Source organism: Monopterus albus, unplaced genomic scaffold (genome assembly GCF_001952655.1).
Source record: "Monopterus albus unplaced genomic scaffold, M_albus_1.0 scaffold50.1, whole genome shotgun sequence".
NCBI classification, from domain to species: Eukaryota; Metazoa; Chordata; class Actinopteri; order Synbranchiformes; family Synbranchidae; genus Monopterus; species Monopterus albus.
In genome coordinates, this window is record NW_018127930.1 from 997,735 (window position 1) to 1,007,789 (window position 10,055).

At 40.3% G+C, this 10,055-nt stretch overlaps 1 protein-coding gene across 3 annotated transcripts in view; it reads right to left on the reverse strand.

Annotated features, from left to right (window-relative positions):
- Positions 1-5,052: 5,052 nt before the first annotated feature.
- LOC109960836 (uncharacterized) overlaps positions 5,053-10,055 on the reverse strand; it is a 5,652-nt gene continuing 649 nt past the window's right edge. Inside the window, exons 2-9 of one of the 3 annotated variants that reach the window (XM_020601219.1) lie at positions 9,193-9,312; positions 8,746-9,108; positions 8,508-8,621; positions 7,366-7,941; positions 6,548-6,664; positions 6,318-6,376; positions 5,776-6,218; positions 5,053-5,510 (exon numbers count right to left, since the gene is read on the reverse strand). In XM_020601219.1, coding sequence (XP_020456875.1) covers positions 5,441-5,510; positions 5,776-6,218; positions 6,318-6,376; positions 6,548-6,664; positions 7,366-7,941; positions 8,508-8,621; positions 8,746-9,108; positions 9,193-9,312 — 1,862 coding nt within the window. In that variant the 3' untranslated portion in view covers positions 5,053-5,440. Of the gene's footprint in view, positions 6,377-6,547; positions 6,665-7,365; positions 7,942-8,507; positions 8,622-8,745; positions 9,109-9,192; positions 9,313-10,055 lie in introns of all 3 variants that reach the window. The other 2 variants (XM_020601217.1, XM_020601218.1) reach the window with 2 other exon arrangements.

Here is a 10,055-nt window from a genome sequence, read left to right on the forward strand (position 1 = left end):
AATAAAAAAAAGGAAAGAAAACAGGCAACAAAAAGAGAGTGGAAGAGATGGAAGAAAGTTATTTGGAGTGATGAAACAAAAACCAGCTTCCATCAACATGATGGAAAGACCAAAGTGTGAAGGTCATAAGGAGCAGCTCAGGACCCAAAGCACCACCTCATCTGTCAAACGTGGTGCTGGTTCTGTTGTGGCTTATGGTGGCCACCAGTGCTATTTACTGCTCATCAACAGGATCAATGCAGATTCAGGCAATATGGATGTATGATGCACAATGGTGACACCAAACTATTGTGGAGCCCTTTTTTCAAGCTCATTACAAGTTTTGATAAACAGAACACCTATAAAAGGTGAAGACGCAGACGCTCTACGTCACATGGAAAACTGACCTGAATAAACTCAAAATAAACACTAAGCAGTTCCCCAGGTTTTCATTTCAGCAGTCTGTCTTGTTTCTGTCTCTTCTCTTCTTTATACAACTGTCTATCTACCAAATAAAAACATCCCAGCAGAAATAGAACAGTGACTGTAAAATAAATAAATAAATCAGCCTCCTCCTTGTTACACCGCAGTGGTGAGATGTTTACTAGCAGATTTTACCTCCTGTACTGTCAAGAAATGGAAGGTACCCCATGGAGGTTTGAACCTGGTGGCAGTGCTTTGTGGGTTTTGTTTGTCTTGTGACAAAGAACACGAATACACCTGTGTGACTTGATGTTCATTACTGCCGCTGATTTCGAGATGTTCCACTAATCAACAGGTGGCAATAGTGGGCCAAGAAACACTAATGCACCAGCAGAATTCGGGAAAGAAGAAATATAGTGCTAGTAAACTGTTTAAAATAATTTAGGATTTAAAGTAAAATAATAAATATTAAATAAATCAAATGATAAGGAAATGGATTCAAAGCATTTGTACAGTCTCCCACCCAATATGCACAATACAGAAAGAGTCAATGGAAACACTGGATTTGCATGTATTACAAATGTCTGCGAATGTAGCAGCACTCAGGGCTGAGGCACAAGTATAACTTCATAGTTATGTATTGTTCATATCTCCATGACTAATGTACTGCACATCAGCACTGTCACACCTTAAGGCCATGTCCCAGGTTGCTTTCAGCTGGCTGTGCAGCGCAGTCTGTCCACAGTTCTGTCAGGTTTACTTCACACCACTTTGTGATTCCTATTCCCACCATCCCTCATTTCTGCTGCGAGCGTCTGAGCAGTGTCCTACGAACACTAATGGGACAATCTCAATATAAAGATTTTGAGAGTGTAATCAACTAAATGTAGTTGCACAGAGCAGCAGCATACCAGTCAGTGATGGTCATCCTGCATGGATAGATTCCACAGCTAAGCACAGACGAGGGGCCCGGGGACTCGGATCCTCATCTGCAAAATATCCCAGAAAAAGACTAAGAAAAAAAAGGAAGACAAAACAATGAAAATAAGGTGCAAAATGACCACACAGAGATGCTAAACAAAGAACCAGAAAACAGTGCAAAACCATCTAAATGAGACATAAAATACCTACAAAGAGATGTGAAATCACCATAAAATGAGCACAAATGACACAGCTCTGCATTGTTTTGTCCTCTTTCAGTGTAGCTTGCTCCTATGTCTGACGCACAGAGGGGCCCAGGGACCCATGGTGATCTCTGTGAATCAGAGAAAAATAAATCTGTACAAAAAATGAGGAATGTTGTTTTATATTTGATATACAGTATATTGTGATATCATCTGGTCTGTGTATTGTGCCCATTAATACTTACAGTACATCTGCGAAGCCATTCAGAGGGTTAGAGGCTATAGGACAGGTTCTGATAGATCCTCAAAAACAATTGGTTCACTTAATAATAATAATAATAATAGCTTCAAGTCGCACCACCATGCCACCCAAATTTCCTACCAACTTTGTGAAATATTAAAATTTAAAGTCACAGAAGACCCCCTTTTAACCCTTAATGAAAGTTTACTGATAAACAAGGGAATTGTCAGACATTTCAAAATAATGTGTAAGTTAATGTGAAACCAAGGTACTTCTTAATTGCTAAGAGAGTTTGAAATTGTGGAGTTATAAACGGTTGTCTATAACATTTTCAAATTAACGGAAAACTGGGAATTCCTGGCTACAAAACTAATGCCTAAAAATGTTTTAGGTGTTTTATTGGCTTTCAGAGGTAAATTAAGGACTAATTAATGGAATTTAATAGGATTTTTGTTTCATATTAGCAAAGAAAAAAATTCAATTTAAGTTTTTTCATTTGTCATTTCTACATATATGTCATACATACTGTACTTTGTAGACCATTTGCTGCTTAAACTGTTAAGGATCCTCAGACTGATGTAAGAAGCTTTTACAGAGATCTGGGGTGGGAGGGGTCTTTCATCATGTTTAGGGTCTCGTGGGTGCACCCTGTTTCATGAGATTGTTGCATGGGGGAGAGGAAAGTTCTGATAGTCTTTTCTACCGAGTGTTTCCTGTGCACTAATGACTTTTAATCTTATTCTCCACAGCTGAGTTGAGCTTTGCAGCAACAGGTCTGACACTGTTTCCCATCACACTAGAAGCAGATTACTGAGAACAACCAGCTTGTTGATCAAATCATTTACATGGACTCTCAACAACCAGACTTGATAAGCAGTCAGCTGTTTGAGGATCAGGTGAGGAAACATCTGATGAGCAGCACAAACCTAAAGCCTTTGTAAACACACTGAGGTTACAGGTTTTTCAAACCTATAACCAAGCATCAAGCATCTCTGAGTCAGTTCCAGACCTGATGTGACCCATTAATGGAAGAGCTGACTCTAGCAGGCTCAGACTTAGCTGCTGGTGAAAGCAGAACAGGTCAAAGCTTTGGTTACTGGGGTGTTTTATGTTATTTCAAAGCAGCTTTTCTCAACGTAAACCTTCAGTTCAAGTGAAAGCAGGATGTCAGCTAAAGTTGTTACATAACATTTTTTGAACCAACAGTGATTCAACTCTACTACTAACCAAAGCAAAATTCCAGTGAAGCAGCTGTCATTCATCTTGAGCTGGTTGTGTGGTAGTGAGAAATGTGGCTTAATGGAAGTGTATCAGCTAACAGGGGTCACAGGTCGCAGAGACTTTAGAAAGGGTTGCTATATGAAAAAGGCATTTCATTAAAAGGTCAGGAGACCTCAGGTGGAGCTCAGTCTGACAGATTTAAGTCAAACAGATGATAGATGAGTCTTTCTGGCAGCCTGTCGTCTATACAGCTGTGTCTGCACCTCTCTGTCTCACAGTCAAATAATCCTTTTAATAAAATAATTTGGCAAAAAGCAGTTCTGAAGGTCAGTTCTGCAGAGGAGACAGCAGGTTACGCAGTGTGACCAGAGATCTCCATCTAGAGGCACATCAGAGAATTACAGCCAGCTGTTCAAAATATTACAGCAGTACAGAAGATGATTAGTGGAGTTTACCCACAGATTAGAGTTACCCTTGAAAAAAGATCTTTATATTATATCTTTAATCATATGAATATATGTTAACTCTGATAAATGTGGTGTTGATCTGTGAAAATGATCTCATAAAATGAGGAACTTCACTTTCTACAGGTCCTCTGGGAACATTTAATTTGAAAATAGACATATATATAGTCAAACATTGAGAAGAGAAATTCCTGCACATTTAGTGGGAATAGAGTTACTGTTATTCTGATAAGGCACTGAGTCAAATTTAAACAAGCGTGCAAACAGCAAACAGAGAAAGGATATGAATCATTGTGCAACTGATAAGACAACCACAGCTGGTGGCAAAAATAACCATTATTGCTTCAACAAATTTAGATTTAACCAAAACCTAAATTAATACAGTAAACAGACAGACTTTTTCACATTTAAAATCTATAGTGTTAGAACTGCCTGTTATATAACATCATACTATGTTAAATAATGAATTACATTAAAATGTCACACTTGGTTACATTACCTTTTATCAGTTCCTACTTACTTCTCACTCTTGTAACATTTCCATTTGGGGATAATGTAAAACTTACAGAAGAGCTGAATCTTAAATAAATAAAAGGGTACAAGGGTACTCTGCTTTCTGAACTCAGACACTTCAGAAAAGAAAGTGACAAAAGTGGAGTTTTTATGACTGAAGTTTTAAGGTTTAAAAAACATATTGTTCTGCATTATGTCTTGAATTCACCAGAAACTGGTGACCCTCACACTGAGAAATGCCTTTCTTAAACTGACAGCTGGTTTGTGATTAAATGCCACTGTCATATACAACACAACGGGTTTCTGAACAAAAATGACTACAAACATACAGTGAGTACAGGAAGTCCAGCTGAGGTTTATCATCTTCCTCAAACTAGCTTCCCTGGCTTCATGAAGTTTTGTTTTTTGTGAAGGCTCTTTGGCAACAATTATTCACAACTAATTTTAAACCACCAGCTGATTGACAGCTGGATGCCACTAGTGTGGGTAACACTTCTTGCGGTGTTACCCACACTAGTGGCGTCCAGACAGCTGTCAATCAGCCCAACACAGAACAACAGAACTTCAGTGATCCCCTGACCTGTTTAGTGCCATTAAGCAATACATATGTTCAGTATTAAACACTTTGGTTCATATCAGAATACCTCCCAATGTAACTACTGATTCACATGTTAACATGCTGTGGGTAGCATTATGGTGCTATCTTTGGCAAGTGAATATGCTAGTTAGGTAGCCTGCTAAACTGATAATATAGCATCCGGACGATTCTAAAAGTAAGAAACAGTCTAAAGGCTCATGTGTGCAATTTCTATTTCTTGGTGAAATCTGAATACTAACTTAATACAATAATGCCATAATATGTAATCATTTACATAAATATATTGTTAGCATGTTACTGCATGGCTAAACTGAATTTAAAACATGCTAACATGATCATTATTAGCACATTAATATATTATATTACATTAAGATGAATTTCTAGCAAAGGCTGACAAAGTCCAGCACAGACCAGAACCAGATGAGCTGAGTCTGAGATGGCCTCAAAATGAACAGCAACTTTTCTTTGTTACAACAATTTAGTGATTTGTTTTTTTTTCTCGGCTGTGTAATGGTCAGTAGAGCTTCACAGGGCAGGCAGTATTGCTGTATACTTTTGTTTCAACTTGTGACTTATTTTCATAGTTTGCCCATCATTCCTACCAAGGCTCTGTATACATGATTAGTGTTACGAGCTGTGTGCACTACATACTGGCCAGAGCTAGATGCATATCATCAAAGAGCATTCTTTATGATTGCCAATTCACAAAACTGGTAACCCCATCTCACTGGGCTTCAGTTCAAGAACCACAAGCCAGCTTTCCATCCACATGTAGTGCATATGTCAACCCAATTTCCAGAAAACTGGCAAAAGAAAAGGCAAATTACTGCATTTTTTCATCCACTACCCTCTTGCACTTTGTCACATTTTGCATTTATCAATACATTATCTTTTCTGCCTCTTCCCAAAATGTCCTGGCAGACAAAATCCAAAGGACAGAAAGGTACCTACAAAAAGGATAGGGAGGTTAGAAGGTATTGAAAGATGGCCTCACACATTAATGGTTTTTGTCGTTTCATGGAATTTGTTGGCAAGAGCAGAAACACCAATCTTGTCCTTTAAGCAAAATGATAGCAGCAACATATTGGAGTGTCAGAAGTCTGTAACTTGGAATGAGAGGACAACTGGTGAGTAACACTAAAGCTGTTTATGGAATGGTGACTAAACCTCACAGAATAAGACAGGTTCAAAAACAAAAATCAGTAAACCTACTCTGGCACACTGTGGATGGTCTCAATGATCATCTTCTTCAGTTTTTTCACTTTTTCTGGCGGGGTCTCGTTCAGACACTCCTCCACATACTTCAGGAACCCGGCATGCGGTGACACTGTTTGGTCTTGACAGATTGTCCTCATGAAATTTAGCATTTCATGGTTGGTTAGCAGTGCCTGGTGGATCGCTCGCTTGCGTCCCGACACTCTGTCAGTGTGAGAAGAGGATGTGGAAGGGGATGGGGAGGAAGAGGGGGATGAGTGCTGGGAGTCTGGGGGAGTAGGCGAGGGTGGGGCATCAAGGCTCTGTGGAGTGACGTTCAGTTTGGTAGTGGCCTGACTGTCGGTGCAGTAGTGCAGGGAAGAGGAAGGGGCTTGGCTGTTCAGGTGGAGGAGGCTGGACTCCTGTGGCATGTGGATATGGAGGGCTTCAGGTCGCTCGTCCTCATCACAGGAATCACAGAGAAACATTAGCTCACGGTAGTGTCTCCACTTTGGGAGGTAAAAATCCTCTGATCCACATGTTTTGTTTGAGCTCACCACCTTGTGCTCACGCTGGAAGATGGTTCGCAAGTTCCTGAACTTTATCTTTATGTCTTCCACTGAAGAATGAAGAATAACAGAACCAGTGAGTCTCAACAGATAAAATTACTTTGGGAAAAAGTGTAAACATTAACTGTGTTGAGATCAAATTTGATTTCAAGTTTATGGAATATTTCTCATGCTATCAAATTTCTATTAACATAACAGCACACCACCACCATCACAGTTACCTGTGAATGGGACTGGCTCATTGTCAGACAGGAGGGTGCTGAGCGTCTCCAACAGGCTCCGTCTCAGCTGACGGTTTCTGTAGCTCTCCGACTTGTGGTTCCACAGACAGTTGTGCTCTGGAAGATGAGAGACGATGCATATTCTGAGGTTAATACAAAAATGAAAATGAAAACACATCTATGAACTGAAAGCATCTCCTGGTAGTATTTCTCTGATGTCACTTCAAAAGAGTTAAATAACATCATCAACTTTAGAAACCAACTCTGAGAGACTTTCATCCCATCTTTATCTGAGTTTTGGGCCACATTCATAAAACATCCCATAAGTAGCTCCTAACTGGTCAGGTCAGGAGAAACTCCTAATCAGAGGGGAAGCGTCAGCCCTAATTTAAAGTCTCTTAAGACTCTTTTTGACCTGAGATTAATTCACAAACACATTTTTCTACCAAACCTAGCTCCTGTGTGAAAAGTTGGTCCAAGGGACTCCAAGTCGCTAAGACCTGCTGCTGTGCCAAACGAGGGCTATGCCAGGCAAACCGCAGGCTGGAGTTTGTTTGACAATCACCAGCTGGACATGTTTTAAGTTATATTTGGTTTAAAGTCTGATACTGATCAGCTGAATTCAGCTGACTAAGGTTAGTACAGTTTGTCTGCATCAGTGACTTTGATCACAGAGTTATTACTATTAGATTAATATTAGAATTATTTCACTTATTAATATTACTGTTCATTATTGTCAGCACAAGTAAGCCATGCTAAAAACTGACTGGTGCATCTTAAACATGAATCAACTGAACCTCAACAATGATGTCACGTACCAGAGTAAAATGATATGAGCTGCTGGACTTTGGCCTCACTCCAGTGGCAGCGGGTGTCTGTGTTCTGCCTGCTGTCTGACTGAGCAGATACAGAGAAATTTACAGGGGAGGGGTTTGCAAAAGTCTTGGTGTCCAGTGGTGATGTAGATCGAGAAGCTGAGAATGTGGGGGGAGCTGTCTGACTTGGTAGTCTGAGATTATCCAGAGATGCAGAGTCTAAGGTTTGGTATGCAGCACTGCTGCTGGTTTTGGTGTCACTCTGACTACAGCTGGAGGGAGCTGAGGTGATACTGAACTTGATGATACTGGCTTGGGCGGAGCAGGAGGAGAAGCTGCTCAGAGTGGAGGAAGGCGCTTGATTTCCATGCTCCAGATCATTGTCATCCTGCTGCATCAGTACCTGCAGGTCATCTGTGCTGTCATCTTCATCACAGGCCTCGCAGAGGAAAAGCAGCTGCTCGTAGTGTTTCCATTTGGACACATAGAGTTTGTCGGATGCCCTGCTGGCCTGGACTGCCTTATATTCACGGTTAAAAACTGTCCGAAGGTTCTTAAACTTGCACTTTATGTCTTCAACTGCAAAACAGCAACAAAGGAGTCACATTATGCAAACTTATGAATGGCCTGGCAGCCCCACTGTGATGACAGGACATTAGGAAGCTGCACATTATTACTGCCTAGCTATTATATGTATTTCCAGCTCCATCTCTTAACTCCCTCTAAAATAACACACTGTTGTTTTTGCATTTCTGTTTGTGTCGGGTTAAGCTAATAAGATACAACTTGTTTTAGAGGTGCTGGCAGGCGGATTTCTGAACTCTGAAAGTGAATGTGCATATTTACCCAAAATGTTGGACTATTCCTTTAAAGCAAAGATTTGGGTGAGAGGAACCTCCCAAAGCTCATGAGGTCATGGAATGGGTTGAGGAATGAAAATAAAATATGGAATATGTATTTAAAAATGTCAGTCCAACTTTTAAAAAAGTGAAATTTTCTTAGTTTGACAACTGGATGCAAGGCTCATAACTCAAACAATGAGGTGCACATGAACACTGGCTCCAATAGGAACTGAACCCCAAAAATGATGGTGATGGTGTGTTGGAATGTAGTCATTAAAATAAGCAGGACCATATGATATTTACCTGAGAAAGATACTGCGTGGTCAGACAACTGGCTCCTCAGAGTCTCTAGCAGCCTCAGTCTGAGCTGACGGTTGTTGTGGTTTTCGGACTTCTTGTTCCATAGACAGCTGTGCTCTGTGAGCAACCACATACAAAAACAACTTCCATCAACTATAAAACAATGTCACTGTAAAAAGAATCAAAATCAGTCTCTATATCGATGTAACTGTTTGGAATCTATAATCAGGGTTTTGCTTACCAGAGTAGAAAGCTATTAGGTCACGCTCTCTCTTTCCTGTCCAGTAACATTTAATCATCATGTTGGTGGGGATGGAAGAGGACGAGGTGGAGGAGGTGTTAAGGCTGGGGAGGAAGGGGATGATCAGTCCTGGAGATGTAAGGACAGACTTGATCTCCTCCTGTGGAGTAGTCAGCGGTGACAGTGGCAGCTCATCAACACCGTCCTGATCCCAGCAGCCCTGCAGGAACATCAGCTGCTGGTAGTGCTTCCACTGCGGCACAAACACATCACCCGACCTGTACACCTTGCTCGCTTTCACCATTTTGTACTGACGCTGAAAGGTGGTACGAAGGTTCTTGAACTTGTTCTTAATGTCTTCCACTAGAAAGAGAGATGGTAAAAACAGTTTAAGATTTAACATAAAGAATTTTTTTTCCTACCTACCATGCACTGAGTCTGCCTTACCAGTGAAAGGAACAGGTGGGGGGTGGGAAGACAAAAGGATCCTCAGATGTTCCAGGGTTTTCCATCGTAGCTGTCGGTTCTTGTAGCTCTCCGACTTGTGGTTCCACAGACAACTGTGCTCTGGGAAATGAAAACAAACCAGATCCTTGACAGCTATAACACGGTTTAACATTTCTTTTACCTTCACGGAGTTGGGCCATCAGCACTTTGGCAGTTTGGAACAACTTGGAGTTATGTTTAGAAGTCAAAAGGTGTCTCCACTAGAAGAAACTGTACATCAAAAGTCACACCAGATGTTCAACCAGACACTTTTTCTAAGTTCATTAGTTATGTCCAGAATATTTTACCAGTTAGTACTGGAGAGTACACATCTTTAAAGGTTTTGTGTTTTAAAAATGGATAACTTGAAATGACTTGAAGTGATTAATCTAAAGTTAGTGTTTATGTTAAGTAATGTGGACTATTACAAATTGTGACTAATATTACTTTCCAGTTGTGTTTCTAATTTTTCTTTGTACTAACACACAAACTATACAACAGAAAAGTAAAGTAGGCTATAAATTGTAACATATACAGTATGTATGAAAGTGTTAAGGTTAGGTAAGGTAATAAGGTTAACTGAGTTGCAGTGGCCAGGTGGGTCAATGTTTGCAGGGTGACAGTGGTCAGGTGTGTCATAACCTCTTAACAAATACTGTGTAAAGCGCGTTATAATAGCCAGATCAATTATCAACTTCAATATGGAGGCAACTAAGCATCACGTTAAATTGACTGTGACTAAAACACACTCATGAAATGTATGGTGTAAATAAATAATGCTGTCATCCTAAAATCAATGCTAGCTGCGTACAAAGTAATTAGGC